This window comes from Meles meles, chromosome 17 (genome assembly GCF_922984935.1).
Source record: "Meles meles chromosome 17, mMelMel3.1 paternal haplotype, whole genome shotgun sequence".
NCBI lineage: Eukaryota > Metazoa > Chordata > Mammalia > Carnivora > Mustelidae > Meles > Meles meles.
This window is the reverse complement of record NC_060082.1, coordinates 47611262-47632114: the sequence shown is the minus strand read 5'-3', so window position 1 is coordinate 47632114 and position 20853 is coordinate 47611262. Positions and strand designations below refer to the sequence as shown.

At 36.0% G+C, this 20853-nt stretch overlaps 1 protein-coding gene across 1 annotated transcript in view; it reads left to right on the top strand.

Annotated features, from left to right (window-relative positions):
• The window catches only part of HMCN1 (hemicentin 1), a 498146-nt gene that overhangs the window by 300082 nt on the left and 177211 nt on the right, over positions 1-20853 (top strand). The window contains exons 32-36 of the mRNA XM_045983171.1: positions 352-633; positions 1593-1701; positions 2666-2835; positions 4004-4158; positions 12768-12891. Of these exons, the coding sequence (XP_045839127.1) occupies positions 352-633; positions 1593-1701; positions 2666-2835; positions 4004-4158; positions 12768-12891 (840 nt within the window). The remainder of the gene's footprint in view (positions 1-351; positions 634-1592; positions 1702-2665; positions 2836-4003; positions 4159-12767; positions 12892-20853) is intronic.

The following is a 20853-nucleotide window of genomic DNA, read 5'->3' as shown; positions in this document are numbered from 1 at the left end:
AAAATATTTTAAGAAGCTATAGTTAGCAAGAAGTGGCCCATTCATTTGCCCAACCATTTGCCCATGGCACACGGGGCATCTAGACTGTTTAGTTTTTATGGAGAAGGCAAAGTAGTTGTTAGGACTAAGATCATTCTCTACTATTTCCCCTTTGCAAGCCAGACACAGTACAATGTATCCCACAATATTTAGGATAGCTGCAGATCAGCTAACCCAAGAAATTTGTTCCTCAATAGCCTTGAAGGAGACAGACATGTAGCTAGTTTCTGTGGTCAAATTACATGAAAACAAAATCCCCTTTATTTCATTAGGATTTCAAAGATGCCTGAAATATTACTTTTTTCTACCTAGTTCCTCCAATGATTGAAGGTGACTTGGCTATGCCTCTGAATAAGCAAGTGGTTATTGCTCATTCGCTGACCCTGGAGTGTAAAGCTACGGGGAACCCTCCTCCAGTCCTCACCTGGTTAAAAGATGGTGTACCTGTGAAACCAAGTGACAACATCCATACAGAAGCTGGTGGGAAGAAACTAGAAATCAGGAGTGCCCTAGAAGCTGATCGGGGACAGTATGTATGTGTGGCTACCAGTGTGGCAGGAGAAAAGGAAATCAAATACGAAGTTGATGTCCTAGGTAAATAAGGATGCCACCTTCTGGATTCTAGGTTCAAGGGCAAAACCTGACCATTTTATTAAATGCTTTTTTGGTCGTAGAACAATAAAACAGTCTTAGAGAAGGTTCAATTTTCTGTTCAACTCTGGACTGCACATTACTAAGTGGTGGATTTATTACCAGAATCCCAAGATCTAAGAACCCACATAAATATTCCCCTGATTTTGATAGGTACACTTTGTATTTGTCAGTGCACCGATATGTTTTACATCTGTGACAATATCTGGTCGCAGTGAGTGATATCATGGTCCTCTGTCATGAGCACTACGCTATGTCTAGTGCAGGAAGTCGTCTCTGGGCCTTGGGAAGTCATCTTGCCATGTTTTTCGTCTCCATTTCTCTGTAAATTGAAGGCTTTTTGAGCAAAGGTCCAATTTTTGAGGTTCTCTTCTCTTCTTCTTATGAAAATAAGCAACATAAAATATGAACCAACTTTACATTGAGATGGTAGCAGCAGTACCAATGTGCTAGATTAATTGAGGAAAATCCACAGCATGTCAAAGATACATTCATTGAGGGACGCCTGGGTGGCTCAGTTGGTTAAGCGGCTGCCTTCGGCTCAGGTCATGATCCCCTCGTCCTGGGATCGAGTCCCACATTGGGCTCCGTGCTCCGCAGGGAGCCTGCTTCTCTCTCTGTCTCTGCCTGCCACTCTCTCTGCCTGTGCTCGCTCTTGCTCTCTCTCTCTCTCTCTCTCTGACAAATAAATAAATAAAAATCTGAAAAAAAAAGATACATTCATTGATCTTAGCAAGTGTGTATGTTAAAATATGTTTTACATTTCAAATCCCCTTCGTGTATCAGATTCTTAGGATACTCGTCAGCCTTCTGAACTGCAACTTAGTATTGCTTAAAAGAGTGGTGTATTTTTTCTGGTGTACCCACATTTCTTTCTGTGTTACATCTCTCTTGTTTTCTAGTGCCGCCGGCTATAGAAGGAGGAGACGAAACATCTTACTTCATTGTGATGATTAATAACTTATTGGAGCTCGATTGTCAAGTGACAGGCTCTCCCACACCAACTATCATGTAAGGGTTTTGGTATGTCTTCTAAATACCTCCCACTTCTTTATTTGAGTGTTCTAGGTCTATCTTGAAAAAATTTCTGTGTCATTAAAAGGTGGTCATATAAAATTCCAGTTTTCATGTTCCTCTTTTAAAAAGACACACTCTATATACAAGGCAACTTTTGCTTAATAATCACACGGCCCTTAAATCTGTTCAATTAGAGGAATTCCATTTATCCTCCTAGAAATGACATTTTCAGTTCCTAGAGACAGACTAATAAGCAGTATCTGTCAGATCTTCTTGAGGCATTGAAATGTTTAATGAATGACACAATAAAAAGAAATGTACTGGACATTATTAGGAAAATAGAGGAAGTCACCATGCATACGTGTTTACCAGTTCTTTTTTCTCATTCCGTCGTTCACAAAGCATTTCGTCAATACTTACCTTCATTTCCAAGGTGCAAGACATGCAAAGGAACAGTTAGTCAACTAAAAGAATAAAATTTGCTACTGTACAATTACAAGGTAAAATGGAAAATGATAACTCCTAAGAAATGTAAAAATATGCTCTATGATTTCAGGGTTTTATTTTGCAGATATTTTCAGAATGTATTCTCTTTGCTGGTTAATGTTATTTAAACATTTGGAGTGAATACTATTTAGGGACACTTCCCTCTGTTTCCTCAACATAAACAGAAGAATGAAGAAAACACAGAGCTACTGGGGTTCCAACACTATGCTAACTTCTGTGTTGGGCCAGGTTTGCTTTTTTCTTTCCCACATTAAAGTTCATTTTACAGAGTGGGCAAACAGGGAATTAGGCAAATACACAGTTGAGAATTTACATATCTATGTATGTGTAGAAACATTTAATATATAGATAAATCCAGTTCCTCTAAGATATACATATACACACACGTATCTTTTAGGAACTAAATTATTTAAAATACATCTCCAGACTTCTTTTTGCCTTGTTTCTATAGGTGGCTAAAGGATGGCCAGATCATTGATGAAAGGGATGGATTCAAGATTTTACTAAATGGACGCAAATTGGTTATTACCCAGGCTCAAGTGTCAGATACAGGCCTTTATCGCTGTGTGGCAACAAACATTGCTGGTGACCACAAGAAGGAATTTGAAGTTACTATTCATGGTATGCTGAAGAAAGGACATGAGGATTAGATTTAAAATTAATTTGTGCATTGTGTCATTATTTAACTCAAATGTTAGCTCAGGAATCTAGATAATTCTTGAGTTGTGGAAAGTAATATAAGGGATGTGAATTTCAGTTTAAAAATAACAGATTAATCTTAAGGTGCTTTACTGACAGAGACTTAAACAAGAGACCTATGTAAATTAATATAAACACTTCAAATGTTAGGAAGTGTATTCTACATAGTATTCTACGTAGGTTTGAGGAACGAGACCAAATTAGATAGAATAGGCAGGCAGCGAATTCCAAGTAGAGGGCTTGTGTCTGCTCTCCAGGGTTAGCCAGAACAGGAGGGAGTGTGAATAAAGTCGTTTCCAGAAATGGGGGCTAAGATGTTATGCAGGATCCAGGGTAGAGAGGGGTATTCACAGAACTAGTGCAGAAGACTGAGAACCATTAGTGCAGTGACAAAGACAACCCTTGGCCAGGGTATTATGTGTCTCACTTGCCTGCTGACCTTGGGAAGGGAGGGGCAGCAATGAGAAACTGGGGAGCCCTTTAGAAGCTCTGGCAGAGGTTTCTATGAACATCAACATTTTTTCCCCTCTGTCCATGCAGACTTTTTTTACTGCTTTTTCAATCCTGTGATGAAATATAGCTAACCCTGTTCCTCTGTCTCAATTCCAGTTGCTGAGGGAGGGAATCTGGCAGGTCCAGCTTAAATCATGTTCCCATTCTGTATTCAGTCAGCCCTGCTGGGGTTAGAGTCGTGCAGTCTAAATACAGGTAGAGGAAACCCACCCTGATTTAATGAGGTAGTTCTAGAGAAAGGGAGGATCATAGCAGATTGGGGAAACATACCAAAAGTTATAAGCCAAACATGTGGATTGTAGTTGCTATAAACACATCTTCTTTGGAGAACTAGAGATCCATACTTAATAAATAAGTCATCTAAAATTGCAGAAAACTATAAATTAAATGCATGGAATAAAATTATTTCATTGTTTCTTAAAATAAGAATTTTTCCTTTTCTAAATTTTAAAGTTTCAGGTTCTTATATCCAGATTTTTAAGTACTTGATCCCACTGATTATGGTTTGTGTTCTCTCCCTCCCTCACTCTGTCCTTCCATCCCTTCCTGCTTTCCTTCCTTCCTTCCTTAAATTTAGTTCCTCCAACAATCAAATCCTCAGGCCTTTCTGAGAGAGCCATAGTGAAATACAAGCCTGTCACCTTGCAGTGCATCGCCAATGGCATTCCAAATCCATCTATTACATGGTTAAAAGATGGCCAACCTATTAACACTGCCCAAGGAAACCTTAAGGTAAGTATAGATATTGTTGAGCCCCAAATGTGAAATCTACATGGATCTTCCCAGAACTATCACATTCTTCTTTCTGAATTGTAGATTTTCCTGTTAGACAGATTTTAGAGAAAATTTATCAAAATAATATGTTTTCCTTAGAGTTTTTTAGAGTTTATCTTAATATTTTGACTTGAAGAATGGAATTCACTAAAGACTAATAACCTTAACAATGATAATTTTAATGTATTTGTTGGTATTTTTATTATTTCAATTTATGCCAGTTTTAAATACTGAAAAACTGGTGTCTTGTGGGTAAATGAACGGTGTTCATCATTACTGACTCGGAGTATCTCCAATATACCATAGAATAAGATTAAGATAAAATCGTATCTGCATAAACCTAAGTGCAATAAGCCTTTAAAAAATTTTATCTAGTTTATAAGCTTTAAGATGGCAGAGACTCAGTCTGAATAAATTCACTTCTATATCCTTCAATCTGAGTATTATTCCTAGCATATAAATAAACCTCATTACATATTTCTGGATAGATAGATAGAGTGATTGATTTATTTCACACTTAGATAATCTAAATGATCCATTTAAAATTCTGAATCAATAGATTTTGCTACTAGGATTAAGGTAGTTGACTAATGTGGACTTGAATTTTGCTTGTAGTAAGTTTTCAGTAATGAAGGATGTATTGAGTTCTTTCCCCAGTACAAATGATGGATATCTGCTCATTTATTATTCCTATTTCAAATCCAATGGAACTAATCTTATACATTCGTGCTAGTGAGAGATTCATTATGAAGCCTTAAAACATACGGCAGGGAGATAGTCATTTACTGCATCATCTTATAGAAGTTTAATTGTTAAGCTGTAATGAGTAACTTTAAGAGAAAATATGAAGTATAAGAACAGATAATGTGGAAAGACTTTAGGCATTAGGTAATTCATAGAGAAAGCCTTTGAGGAGATCTCTGAAGAATACATAGGGGTTAAATGAGCGAATTAATGGAAAAAATCAGAGTAGAGTATTCCAGAGATTTGTGTGGACAAACAGCTTAAAGTAAAGGAGCATGATACTTCCAGAGGACCTGACAGCAAGCCACTGGACTGAAGAACACAGAGCAGGATGAGGTGGTGTGTTAGAGGAGCTGAGGGAGTAGAAGGCATTTAAGTAATAATAATGGTTTTATTTTTACTTTAAACCAATGGGAGATCTTTGAAGAGTTTTAATAGAGTAGGGACATAATCAGATTTTCATTTTAGATAGCTATTGGCCCCAATAAGATAATGAAGGCTTCTAAAGTAGATATGTGAGCAGGGGTGGTCCAAAACAGTACTATAAGGAGATGTTGTACTAACCTCCTCCCACAGACACACCAAATCTACTGCCACGTACGGAAGAGTTCCCTCTGAAAAAGATTTGAAAACTAGCTGAACTGCTCCTCCACAACAAAGGGTAAAAGGGCAACATCAAGATGGAGAGGAGAGGCAGAGACACAATCTTGCTAAAAACCATACCATACCAACTCACTATAGGGAGGGATCTCACAAGTCTGCAGCTTCTCCCTGAGGAGCATGGGGTTTGTGCCCTCTATCAGGCATTACAACCCCTGGGACCTGTACTGGAGAGACAAGCCATAAAATGTCTGGCTTTGGAAACCAATGGAGCTTACATCCAAGAGACCCAAAGGACTGTCAGGATCTGAGATACTATTTTTAAATGACTCATATGCAGACTTACTCTGCTGCCTAGTCCAAAAGTTTGAAAAGTTCCTAGACTAGACTACATGTGAAGGAGATTCATTTGTTAATTTTAAAGTATTTGCCAGAGGGACAGGGACCAGTAGGGACTTTTTCCAGGGAGAGAGGGGCTGTCTGTCACCAGTTTGCACTCTCCCTCCACCTTGCGTAAAAGCTGATGTGTGCAGACACAGCAAACTCCCACTGCACTCTTCACCTGCCTTCCTAAAGCTACAGGCCTGCCCCACCCCAAGTACTCTCCCACGACCTCATTAAAGCTGACAGGCAAGCATGGTCCACACAAGGGACACCCCTTGAATGCCTGGACCCAGTGGTCAGAGGAACTTATGTTGCAGGGCCCTATGAGACTGTAACAATAATCAGAAAAGCCATTCTTGGCAGGCTACCACACGCGAGGCATTGCACACAGTAAACTGGAACACACTTGCTGGTTGAAAAAAAAAAAAAAAAGCCCATCTACTTGTCCTGGAGCTTCAACATGAGAGAGAGATTTCAGGTTTGCCACATATGTAGAGGCTATGAAGGCATTCTCTCAATGAGCAAATGCAGGGAGACACCACCTTTGTGTCCCCCTTGGCCTTGCTAGCTCACTGGTACTTCCCAGCAAGGGGCATATACACAGACCCAAAGCCCTCATTTTTGCAACTGTCACCAAGGGGACACCTCCACATCCCCTGGTCTGAAGGGCAGCAGGGTTTACAACTGCAGTCCTATGAGACTGTGTTTGGTTGTGTACTTTAAAAGTGCTGCCTAGAGATCTGGCTTCTAGGCAGCATGAAACCAGGTGCTGGCTGAAATCCCTCTCTTTGGAACACTGATAGGTCTTAGAACACCCTGAGTAACTGGTAACTTGATAGGTTTATCAAGAATAAAGCAGGCTACTTAGGCAGTCACAAAGTCTAAAAGACAACCAAGAGCTAGGGCAGGGTTGAGCAGTGAGGTTAATCTACACAAGGCCACTCCTTTAAGACTGGGAAGATAGCTATTTTGCCTAATACTTAGAGACTCAAGCAAAATGAGGAAACAGAGGAGTATGTTTCAAATGGAAAAACAGAACAAAACCTCAGAAAATGACCTTCACGAAATGGAAATAAGTAATCTACCCGATAAAGAGTTCAAAGTAATGATCATAAAGATGCTCACTAAATCAGGAAAAGAACATGTGAACATAGTGAGAACTGCAACAAAAGATAGAAAATATAAGAAAGTACCAAGCAGAAGTCACAGAGCTGAAGATACAATAATTAAACTGAAAAATACACTAGGCAGTTCAACAGCTGGTGAGATGAAGCAGGAGGACAGATCGGTGACCTGGAAAACAGCAGTGGAACTCACTCAAACAGAGCAGTAAAAAGAAAGAATTTTTTTTTTTTTAAATGAAGATAGCTTAAGGGACCTATGGGGCAACATGAACTGGAATAACATTCACATTATATGGATTCCAGAAGGGGAAGAGAGAGAGAAAGGGGCAGAAAATGCATTTCAAGAAATAATGGCTGAAACCTCCTTAAACTGGGGAAGGAAACAGATATCCAGGTCTAGGAATCACAGATAATTTTAAATAAGACGAACCCAAAGAGATCCACAGGAAGTGACATTATAATTAAAATGTAAAAAGTTAAAGATAAGAATATCTTAAAAGCAGGAAGAGAAAAGCCATCTGTTAGGTGCAAGGGAACCCTGCCCCCATAAGACTGTCAGCTGATTTTTCAGTAGAAATCTTGAAAGCCAGAAGTCAGTAGCATGATATATTTGAAGTGCTGAAAGGGAAAAAAAACTTCCAACCAAGAATACACTACCCAGCAAGGTTATTATTCAGAACTGAAGGAGAATAAAGAGATTTTTAAAGAAGCAAAAGGTAAAAGAATTCATCATCACTAAACTGTCCCTACAAGAAATGTTAAAGGGACTTCCTAAGCTGAAAAAAAAACCAACAACAACAAAAGACATTTACTAGTAACAAGAAAACATATAAAAGTAAAAATGTTATCAGTAAAGGTAAATATATAGTCAAGGTAGTGGGTTAATTACTTATAAAGCCAGTATGAAGATAAATATCAAAAGTAGTAAAATAAACTATAACAACAATAAACAGTTTTGGGAGCCATAAAATATAAGAATGTAAAATATGACATCAAAAACAAAATACTGTGGGGGACTAAAAATGTGGAGTTTTAGAATGCATCCAAACTCCGCTGCCTTCCACTCAGGTCATGATCTCAGGGTCCTGGGATCAAGTCCTGTATTGGGCCCTCTGCTTGGTGGGGAGCCTGCTTCCCTCTCACTCTCTCTGCCTGCCTCTCTGCCTACTTGCGCTATCTCTCTGTCAAATAAATAAATAGAATCTTAGAATGCATCCAAATTGAAGTTGCTATCAACATTAAAACGATCATCCACTATGATTAAATGGAATTTACTCCAGGGATGTAAGTATGTTTCAACATTCATAAATCAACCAACGTAATACACCACATTAATGAAATGAAGGATAAAAATTACATGATCAAAAAAAAATTACATGATCATCTCAATAGAAAAAGCATTTGACAAAAGTCAACATCCACTTATGGTAAAAACCCTCAACAAAGTGGGTATAGAGGAAACATAGCTCACCATAAGTAAGGCCATATATAACAGGCCCTCAGCTAATATCATGTTCAGTGGTGAAAACTGAAAGTTTTACTCTAAGATCAAGTTCAAGACACGTATTCCCACTCTCACCACTTTTATTGAACATAGTATTGGAAGTCCTATCAAGAGCAATTAGGAAAGAAAAAGAAATAAAAGGCATCCAAATTGAAAAGTATGTATTAAAAATTCTCGCAGACTTCACCAAAAAAGTGTTAGAACTAATAAATGAAGTCAGCAAAGTTGCAAGGTACAAAATCAATATACAAAAGTGGTTTCATTTCGATACATTAACAAGCTATCAGAAAGAGAAATTAAGAAAATAGTCCATTTAAAATTGCATGAAAAAGAATAAAAAGAAATTTAACCAAGGAGGTGAAAGAAAGTGAAGTCCTGTGCACTAGAAAATATAAGACAGTGATGAAAGAAATTGAAGAAGACACAAATAAATGGAAAGTTATCCCATGCCAATGGATTGGAAGAATTAATCTTGTTATATTGTTCCTATCACCCAAAGCAATCTATAGATTTGGTGCAATTCCTATCAAAATGCTAGTGGCATTTTCCACAGAAATAGAACAAACAATCCTAAAATTTGTATGGAACCACAAAAGTCCTCAAGTAGCCAAAGTGATCTTGAGAAAGAAAAACAAATCTGGAGGCATGATGCTGTTTTCACACTATATGACAAAGCTGTAGTAATAAAAAACAGTTTGGTGTTGGCATAAAAACAGATACATAGATCTATGGAACAGAATAGAGAGCCCAGAAATAAACCTAGACATATATTGGTTGGTTAATTTATGAAAAAGAAGTCAAGAATATACAATGGAAAATGATACTCTCTTCAATAAATGATGTTGGAAATATTGGACAGTCACAGGTAAAAGAATGAAACCAGAATGCTATCTTAAATGCTACGTAAAAATCAGCTCAAAATGAATTAGAGACTTGAATGTAGAACCTGAAACTACAAAACCCCTGGAAGAAAATATAGGTAATAAGCCTCCTGAAAACAGTCTTGGCATTGAATTTTTAGATCTGACTCTCAAATCAAAGACAACAAAGGCAAAAATAAACAAGTGGCACTATATCAATCCACAAAGCTTCTACACAGGAAAGGAAACCACCAACAAAATAAAGAGGCAGCCTAGTAAATGAAGGAAAAAGTAGTAAATCATATATCCGATAAGAGATTGGTATTGAAAGTATAAAAAGAGCTCAACTCAATAGTAAAAACATGAGCAATCAGATTAAAAAATGGGCCCAAGATATAACTAGACATTTTCCAAAGTCATATAGATGTACAATAGGCACATGGAAAAATGTTTAATATCAGTAATGCAGGGAAATGCATATTAAAGTCACGAGGCACCACGTCCACCTGTTTGAAGGCTGTTATCAAAGAGACAAGAAATAACAAGTGTTGGTGAGGATGTGGAGAAAAGGGAACCCTTGTGTGCTGTTGTTGAGAATTTACATAGTGCAGCCACTATGGAAAACAGTATGGAGAATCCTCAAAAAATAAAAATCAGAGCCACCATTTGATTCGTAATTCCACTTCTGGGTATTTATCCAAAGAATACAAAAACCCTAACTCAAGAAGACATATGCATCCACATGCTCATTGCAGCATTATTTATAATAGGACATGGAAACAACCAAACTGTTCATCAGTAGATGAATGGATAAAGATACCACACAAACACACACACACACACACGCATGCACACACACACGAGAATACTATTCAGTCATTAAAAAAAAAAAGAATGAAGTCTTACCATTTGTGACAACAAGGATAGACCTTGAGGGCATTATGCTAATTGATATAAGTCAGAGAAAGATAAATACTACGTGATTTCACTTATATATGGAATCTAAAAAATAAAATTCATGGATACACATAGAACAGACTGGTGGTTGCCAGAGGAGAAGGGAGTGGTGGGCAAAATAGGCAAAGATGGTCAAAAGGTACAGACTCCCAGATATTAAGTAAATAGTCATGGGGATGTAATTACAACATAGTGACTATACTCAATAATATTGTATTGCATACTTGAAAGTTAACAGGAGAGTAAATCTTCTAAGTTCTCATCACAAGAAATAAAAGTTGTTAACTTTGAAGACTGGACTTGTGATGATCACTTTGCAGTGTGTATGAATATCAAATTAAGTTGTACACTTGAAACTAATACAATATATGCCAATTTTACCTCCAAAAATAAATTTAAAAATATAAAGAGTAGATATTGGAAATCCGTTAGGACTTACTCATCTAGGAGAGCGAGAATATTGAAATTTGAACTCATATTCCAGCCATGAAGATGAGGATATATGGATATATTTGAGAATTATTGTTTCAATCATTAGAACTGAGTGATAAGTTGCATATGAAAGTTGAGGGAGCAGGAAATATCAAGGAAAACTTGGGGAATCTAACCTATACTGATGTGTATCTTATGATGCCATTCAGTGAGACAGGAGACTTTGGAGGACAACTCATTTAGACGCAAAAAAACTGGATTTAAGTTTTAGAGTTTGAAAGGTTAAGTTGACTTTGAAATAAAGTGGAGATCGGGTAGACCATGGAATATATGCTCCTGGTGCTCAAAGGAGAGTTCTGGCTGGAGATACGGACACATAGATGATATTTGAAAGCATAGACATGAATGAGTTAATCTAAGGGACGAGTGAACAGTAAGAAAAAATAGAAGAGAGAACCGACCTCGTCCAGAGTCTTAAAAATTTATGGCATTTAAAGGCCATGTGCAGAAGTCTAGAAGTGAATATTATATATGAATGTTCTGCTTAATGAGTTTAGTACACTGTGGCTGGAGAATAGGTCAAGTGGGAGTTTAGAATGGAGAGCAGATCATTTGGGGTCAGAATGTGGCAAGCCTGGAGGACTATGCTGAGTTCAGATTTCATTCTGGGTAAAGTGGGGAGCTATGAGTGAGCTTTGAAGGGGAACTGGTAAAAGGATCAAATTCGCATTTTAGACAAATTATTCTGGCAATGGTATATAAGATAGATTAACGTTTGGGGAGGTTGGTGACACTGGAATATAAATTAAGAAACTATTATAATCCCACAGTGGTTGTGAGAATGGAAAGGAGAGGATCTGAAAAACTTAGAGTAGTTTAACTAGTAGGAGAGTCAGAGTGAGCTCTGAAATCAAGACGACTTGGAGAATAGTTGTGCTCTTAAACAATGTTGGAAACATGCAATGAAAGTAGGTCTGGAGATAGAAGGCAACAGTTAAAAGCTTTGTTTTGGATGTGTTAAATTTCATGTGCTAACGCGTCCAGCAGATTAGCTGGAACAGCGAGTGTGGCAGTTAGGAGAGGAATTGAGGCCAGTACTATAAATTTCAGAGTCTGCATAAGATTCTTCGCTGAAGCCATGAATTTGGATGAAAACTATCAGAAAGCTGAGCTTTATGTTTATGGGACAGGAGGAGGAAGCAGATTCTTTGGTCTTCTAAGAAAGTCAGAGATTAACAATGGAGGACATTTTTGTATCTTTAACACAGATACAGAGAGTAGAGTGGTTCAGGAATAGGGGGTCAGTAATGCCAAATGCTGTAGATGGTGAAAGAGAAAATGAGCTTACCATATAAGCTGCTGGATATTGTGATTAGAAGCTATTGAAAACCTCTGAATAATCAGAGAATTTCAAAGAATAATCACTGAATAACTAGTTCCAAAATAGTGAAGGCTAGTTGCAATAGGTTTAAGAGCGAAATGAGGAAAAACAATCAGGAAGAAATTTATCTGCACTTCCATTACTCATATTTTATAATTTCTATTGTTTTTCTGGTCTCCATGACCATTTAATCAAAAAAGATTGTTGTCTTAAAAGTATTTATGAAGTGTTACATAAATGTGACCGTATTTCTTTTAAGTAGCTCAAATATTCATCACATACCTCATGGTTCAGCACTAAAGTCTTTTGTTCAGTGAAGTTTTATGACTGTGCCAGCAGGCTGGCCTTAGGTTACTTTATTTTGTGTTTTCCAGTGAATAAGAAAAAATTTTCAATCAAATCAGTCTTTTTTTTTTTTTGTACAATGAAGTGATCTGGTTCTAATCTATCAAGAGATACTTAAGATTGGCATAAAAATGTAGTTAAGTAGCATAAATTAAAATGAATTTGTCTATCTCAGCAAATGCTTTCAAGTCCAGTGTCAAGTACAAAGTGCTGCCATGCTTTCTGCTCCCCATTAGATCCAGTCTTCTGGTCGAGTGCTACAAATTGCCAAAGCCCTGACGGAAGATGCTGGCAGATACACATGTGTGGCGACCAACGCGGCTGGGGAAGCACAGCAGCACCTTCAGCTACGTGTGCATGGTAATGTCATTCCCGTCTTAAAAGAACATTTCTATTATTTTTTTAACATGATGGGTCGTTTTGATTGAATTACACTGTGAAAGAAACAAGTGTTTATTTTCATCTGTGTGAAAAAAAATAGGTTTTTTCAACATTGTTGTAATTATAGTTGCTCATATTAAGATAGCAGTTTGTCAAGATATCTGTTAAGATAGCCAGGTTGCCAAATAGGATTCGCTAGAGCTCGTAAATAAATAAACATACTACCCTGTGTTTTTAATTATTTGAATTCTGTTGACTGATAACTTTGTACAGGAAACTTTTGTGGTGAAGACAGAGTTGCAGGATTGTTCCTTAGCATTTTCTGTGATTTTCTTTGCTGGCTGTATGAGGGATTTTGATAAGTAGAAGCTATCCTTGACTCAAGATCTTCTCTCATGTACTTTAACAAAAAGTCTGGGTGGCCGTGGACTATCTCATGAATATTACAGCTTCATAATAAACTTAAAAGATGATTTGACCTTGAATGTGAGACTTCAGATCTCTGGAGTCTCATTAGAAAAGGGTCAAGAATTGCAGGCTTGGACTTTCATGATTGCAGAGGGCTGTCCAAGATTTCCATGTATACCTTTTCATTTTCTCTAATCCTTGTGATTGCTTGTTAAATCCTTTATTCATTCACTTCATTTATTCTTCATTCATTTATTCGTATATTCACTTTACATTTACTGAATTATTTAACCTAAAAAGATGCTCCAGCATCTAGCTTGATTCCAGTTATATTATCAGTAGGCAATCAAATCTTAAAAAATCAAAAATCTTAAAAAATCTTAATCTTAAATCTTAAAAATCTTTAAAAAATGAAAAAGTAGACCATAAGTGAAAGAAAATATTTTAATTGGACATTGAATTCTTCTCATTTACTTCTTTACGTATTTTATTTAAATCAATTAGTTTAAAGATTCAGATCATCAGTTCCCTAAATGTTTTTAATAAAACAATGTGTTTTCCCCTTTCCCCAAATATGAACACCTAATTTATGGATATCATACACACAAAGCATGTTCCTTAAGAGGACTTTTACTTTTTCATTTAGTAATTAACTTAAAGACCAGTATCTGATTATAACTATCTTGAAATCAGCTTAATTGAAATTGACCCTGCTTTCCCTTAAGTTGCTTTGAATTTACCTTGTTCCTCATAAGGCCTCTGTCTCTCCCTAGTGTTTTCTGGCAGCTGTCTCCAGCACATACTGAGATTTCCACTTCCATCTAACAGTGTTCTGTGGGTGGGCTTACTTTCCTTTCCCCATTTTCCTACCCAAAGGCTCTTTTTCTCATCATCATACAGGCTATTTATCTTTTCCCTTAAAATAATTTCAGTCCTTATCTAGTCTCCATTGTTGGTTAAAAGGAAATAGTCACGTGGGATAACACGATACGCTGCCATCATCTCAGGTACCAGAGTCAGACCAATTGTGGTTTAAATTCTGTGCTAACCATGATCTATGTAACCTTTAGTCAACCATTTAATTTCTCTGGCTATCTGATTTTCAGAGTGTTTTGGGGGTTTTGAGGTGTTAGATGTAAAATATCTCCCACTTTTACTGTCTCCAGTGGTATCAAAAAGAAGGGTGTTTTTTGTTCTCTAAACTGGATTAAAATATTAAATGAAGACTGTATATTGAAGGACAGAGTATGTATCTCTAGAGCTGGGACGAACAAAACTTCAGTGTTCATAAAAATCATATGTATTACATGTTAAAAATACAGCTTCCTGGGCCCAGTTCCAGATCTCCTGAAACAGCTTTCTGATGCAAGTCGTCTGTGTGTCATTACTCAGAGAAACATTGGACCAGACTTTAAGAACTGGCTTAGAGACTTATTAATGTAGTCAAAAATGATTGAAAACCAGAGTTCATGAAAGAAATTAAGGATTCCATCAAAAACAAAGCAACAACAGAAATAAATAAAGAAAAAAACTCCCAGAGTCAATACTTAAGAAAACATAAGTCAATAAACCTACAATCTGAATATGGTAACAAAATATATGTTAGCAAGGATTGCGATTAGGGTACACACCTACACAGAAAATCATCAGAGAGAGGGGCAACAAGCCAGAAGACATCTGAGGTAATGTGAAAAGAAACAGAAGGTTAGTCACTGTAAGGATTTATTAAGTGCTACCATATTGGATGGAGAATATAAAACAATCTTCTTGATCCAAATCACAAATGAAATAGAGGTAAGATACATTATAGTACCTGAAAATGTTTTACTAATATGACCTTGACTTGTTCAGATAACAGGTCACCAATCTGAAAGGAGACTAAATGATGAAGTGAACTTCTGATATAATACTAATTATGATCAACCTGAAGGGAAGTGATTGGCTACTGTACAGGAATCTGGACAGAAAGCTGACATATCACCTTGGTACTCCTAACAAATGATGTCACATTGGATGTAAATGGCTCCCAATTTGATTCTGTCCCCTTCAATACTTATATTAATAACTTCAGTGTGAATTGGAGAAGTTAACAAAAAGTATAGAAATTTCTTTTTTTTTTTAAGATTTTATTTTTTATTTATTTGACAGACAGAGATCACAAGTAGGCAGAGAGGCAGGCAGAGAGAGAGGAGGAAGCAGGGCTCCTCGCGGAGCAGAAAGCCTGATGCGGGGCTCGAATCCCAGGACCCTGGGATCATGACCTGAGCCGAAGGCAGAGGCTTTAACCCACTAAGCCACCCAGACACCCCTAAAGTGTAGAAATTTCTAAAGGATTAGTTGACCATAAATTTCAAAAAGATTTCAGAAGTTAAAGTGACAAGTTAATCATGTGAAACACTACATAAGAACAGGTTTGGAGCAGAGTGGCTTAAAGACACCACACATTGAAATACTAGAGATATCAATGGCTTTCTGCAATTACTATGGATACAATCATTCAATTTCATAATAAAGCTAAGTAACCTTAAAAGCCAGTCATATTACAGTATGAACAATAAGAAAGGAGTTAGCCCTGTTATTACTCTTGCTCTCTGAATTCTTCTGAAGGGTTGTATCCAGTCCTGGTACTGTATATTAAGAGGGATATTGAAATATCTATAGAGAAGCAACTATCATTTAATTTAGTTTTTTAAAAAATAAGTTATTTAACCAATCTTATAGTTGGTTTCTGAGGAAAAGAAACTCAGTGTTTATTGATGGGTTAACACATTTAGCAAAGGAGCATTTACTATAATTGGCATCCAACTGTATTCAATCCTAAGGAATTCAGCTTTCCAATTGTTTAGTATTTTCCTTTCTTATAAAAAAAGGTTGTAGATGCTTCCATTCTTTGCAAGCACTAAAAAAAGTGTTTTCAAAAGGCTAAGTAAGGGTGGATTTTCTCCTGGAAAACATAGAAGACTAAGTCATGATCATGAGGAGAGGAACATTCTTATGATCCCCTAGGTTTCTTAGGGGAAGTTCTGTCCATTATAGAAGGCAGAGACTCTCAGTAGGTGGTCCTTTTTGATCATCAAAGTTTCATAATTCTGAAAGTTCTAATTCTCTAGACCAAACTATGAAATTTTATCTAAACCTCGGATATTTGCCAAGTGAGACAGATGTTTCCACAAACAGATGATTACTTGGAGTTTAACGGCTCAAGCATTCATTACATCTGCACTTAATTATATCCTAGGAAAGAGGAACCAAGGTGAAACACCCAGAAGTGGCATGTTGTGGTTAAAAGCATGGGCTTTGAATTTGTGTCCCTATATTGCCAAGTAAAACATGAGGACAATAGGCTTAGATATTAAATCTGTTTTTTCATCTGTAAAGTGGGAAGGATAATGATAATATAATCGGAAGGTTGTTGTGAGGATTGAATGAAGGACTACATGTGCTTACAAGCTTATAAGCTTAGCCTGGTGCCTGGTTTCTAGTTATCATCTGTAAATGGTAGGCTTACACCTGTTTTGGCCAAATGGCTATTTGGGTTTGGCCCTTCACACAGCACCAACATTCTCACAAATGTATCCGAAGTTCTGGTGCCTTTACTGTTGGCCAGGAAACATCTTGGGTCTGTATTAGTCGTCTGGTGAAAACATTAGTAGAGCACCCTTTAATTTAATTTTATTATTCTGAAGTATTTGCTTGGCTAACATCTGCTAACACCCACTTAAGAAATGTTCCTCTATCGTTTCTGTGTTTTGCTTAATAGCTCACTTGTGACCTAAAGGAGACTTGAGAATGTTGTGGGGAATTTTTTTCCTTTTTCTTTTTTTAATGGATAACTTCAGTTCAGAATTATAGTATTGTCTTAGTATAAATAAATTTATTACTCATATCAAAATTTTGGTGATTGGGTGGGATTAACTCACTTTTAGATCAGTTATGTTTTCAATTGAATTTAACCAGGATTTGACAAAGTCAACACACCTGTGAGTAATTAAAGTCATAGGTAAAGTCTTGCCCCTGATATGTTCAGAAACAGGTATTGTGGTTTTGGGGTGGTAATGCTCATGCAGCTTTTGGAAGAAGAAGAATGAGGAAAAAACCAACAAATTGAATATAATCCAACCTCTTGCTTGGAGTATGCAGACTTTATTGTTACCATAAGATCTTGTTACCTTACTAATGTTTCTGCCTAAAACAGTGCTCATTGAAATTCAAAATTGCAAGATGATTCTTTTAAATGCTAGAAGGAAATAATATATATATACATATATACATATATGACATAATCTTTATCCATTCATCTCTCATTGAACACTTAGATTGTTTCCATATCTTGGCTATTGTGACTAATGCTCTAGTGAACATGGCAGTAGATATGTCTCTGAGATACTACTTCATTTCCTTCAACTATATGCCCAGAAGTGGGATTGCTGGATCACATGGAAGTTCTATTTGTCATTTTTTGAAGAGCCTCCACAATGCTATAGCAATTTACATTCCCACCAACAGTGTACAAGGGTTCCTTTTTCTCTACATCCTCACCAACACTCATTGTCTCTTGCGTTTTTTTATAATAATCATTCTAACACATGTGAGATGATATCTTATTGTGGGTTTGATTTGCATTTCTCTGATGATAAGTGATGTTGAGCACCTTTTCATGAATCTCTTGGTCACTTCTTAGTCTTTTTTGGAAAAACCGCCTATTCACATCCTTTGCCCATTATTTAATCTATTTGTTTTTTTACTATTGAGTTTATAAGTTTCTTATGTATTGCAGATATATGGTTTGCAAACTTTTCTTCCATTTAGTACATTTTCGGGGGGCGCCTGGGTGGCTCAGTGAGTTAAAGCCTCTGCCTTCAGCTCAGGTCATGATCCCAGGGTCCTAGGATCGAGTCCCACATCAGGCTCCCTGCTCAGCAAGGAGTCTGCTTCCCTCTCTCTCACTGCTTGTCTCTCTGCCTACTTGTGATCTGTCTCTCGATCAAATAAATAAATAAAATCTTAAAAAAAAAAAAGTCTGCCATTTAGTACATTTTCATTTTGTCAATTGTTTTCTTTGCTCTATAGTTTTTAGTTTGCTGTAGTCCCACCTGTTTATTTTGCTTTTGAGTTTGTGCCTTTGGTGTCATATCCCAGAAATCAGTGCTAAAACTAATGTTAACTAGCTTTCCCCCTATGTTTTCTTCTAGGAGTTTTGTGGTTTCAGGTCTTATATTTAAGGCTTTCATCCATTTCAAGTTAATTTTTGAGTACTACACTGTCTTGATTACACTAATTGATTTTCATATGTTAAACCAACCCTGCCTTCCTAGGATTAGACCCTCTTGGTCATGGTGCTTAATTTGTTTTCTGTGTTGCTGGATTCATCTTATTAGTATTTTCTTGATTATTTTTGTGTCTGTCTTCATAAGGGATATTGGACTATAGGGTGCTTATATTGACTCTATCTGTTTTTATTATCATGATAAAACTAGCCTCTTAGAGTGGTTTGAAAAGTGTTCCCTCTCTGCTCTATTTTGAGAGGTTTGTGAAGGATTCACATTAATTTTTCTTAAATGTTTTGTAGAATTCCCAGTAAAGCCATTTGAGCCTGGGATTTTCTTTATGGGACATTTTTTATTACTGACCTAATTTTTATATTTTCATTCATCTATTCAGATTTTCTATTTTTTCCTGAGTCAGTTTCAGTAATTGGTGACTTTCTAGAAATCATGTTTCATCTAGATTATCTAATTTATTGGCACACACTTTTTTATAATATTCCCTTATAGTTCTTTTTAATTCTGTAAGGTCCATAGTAATGATGAGTTTTTATTCCATGACCCTTCTTTCATTTCTAATTGTAGTAATTTAGTCTTCTCTCTTTTGTCTTGGTTGGTTTATCTAAAATTTTGTCCATTTTGTTGATCTTTTCAAAATGTCAGGTTTTGGTCTTATTGATTTGCTCTTTCATTTTTCTATTGTCTGTTTGATTTATTTATGCTCTAATGTTTATTATTTCCTTCCTTCTAATTGTCTTGGATTTACTTTACTCATCTTTTTTCTGGCTTCTTGAGGTAAAATGTTAGATTATTGATTTGAGATTTGTTTTTTATATAGTTGTTTATAGCTACATATTTTATTCTAGTCATTGTTTTATGTATATCCCATAAGTTTTGGTATGTTGTCTTTTAATTTAAATTTATCTTAGAGTATTATCTAATATTTCATATGATTTCTTTGACCACTTAGTTACTTACGAGTGTATTACTTAATTTCCACATACTCGTGAATTCCCCAAATCTTCTCTTGTTATTGAGTCTTGTTATTTTATTCCACTGTGGTTAGAGAACATACTCTGTGTGGTTTTAATCCTTTTAAATGTATTGGGACTTGTTTTATGCCTAACTTACAGTCTGTACTTGAGAATGTTACTTGTGCATTTGAGAAGAATGTGTATTCTGCTGTTGTTGGAGAGAGTGTTCTATGTGTACATGTGGTTTATACTGTTGTTCAAATCTTCTGTTTTCTCACTGATTTTCTATTAAGTTGTTCTACCCATTGAAACTGGAATATTGGTGTCGCCAACTGTTATTGTTGAATTATCTGTTTCTCCTTTTGATTCTGTCAGTTTTTATTCCATGTATTTTGAGACTCTGTTATTATGTAAATGCATGATTATAGTTGTTATATCTTTTTATGTGTTCACAGTATCATTTAAAATTGTCCTACTTTTTTGCTAGTAATTTTTGTTTTAAAGTCTATTTTGTTCCGTATCGGTGTAGCCTCTGTGATTTTTGTATGGTTATTATTTGTATGGTATATCTTCTTATAACCTTTCACTTTCAACCTACTTGCATCTTTGATTCTGAAGTGTGTCTTTTATAGACAACATTTATTTGGGCATGTTTTTATTTTTTATTTTTTAAATTTCTTCTGCTAGTCTGTGCATTTGAGAAGTGTTTAATCCATTTACACTTAATGTAATTACTGACATGATAGTTTTATAGTATACCATACTATTTTGTATATGTATTATGTCATTGAGTTTTTGTTTCTCCATTACTGCTTTTTTATATTATATAGCTATTTTCTTGTGTACCATTTTCTTTATCTTGTTTCTTTTACTATTTTTTTTAGTTTATTTTGTGGTTGCCTTGAGGATAACAATTAGCATCTTAATTAATAATATACTATGGATTAATAATTTAATTTCAATAGTATAAAGAGTTTTGTTCCTTTACACTGTCTTCCATTTTCACTCATTTGTCTTATTATTACCATACAAATTTCACCTTTATTCATCATGATTCCATCAGTATGGACTTGCAATTACTGATTTATGCTGTTGTCTTTTAAATCAGAGAGGAGACAAAAGTTATGCTTGAAATAAAGTAAAAAAAAGTATAAAGTAAAAGTAAAAAAGTTTTACTATCTTTACCATTAGTTACTTCTACTAGTGTTCTTTATTTCTTCATGTGTATTAGAGTTACTATTTCTTTGCAACCTGAAGGACCTTTAATTTAGTATTTCTTGTAAGGCTGGGGACTA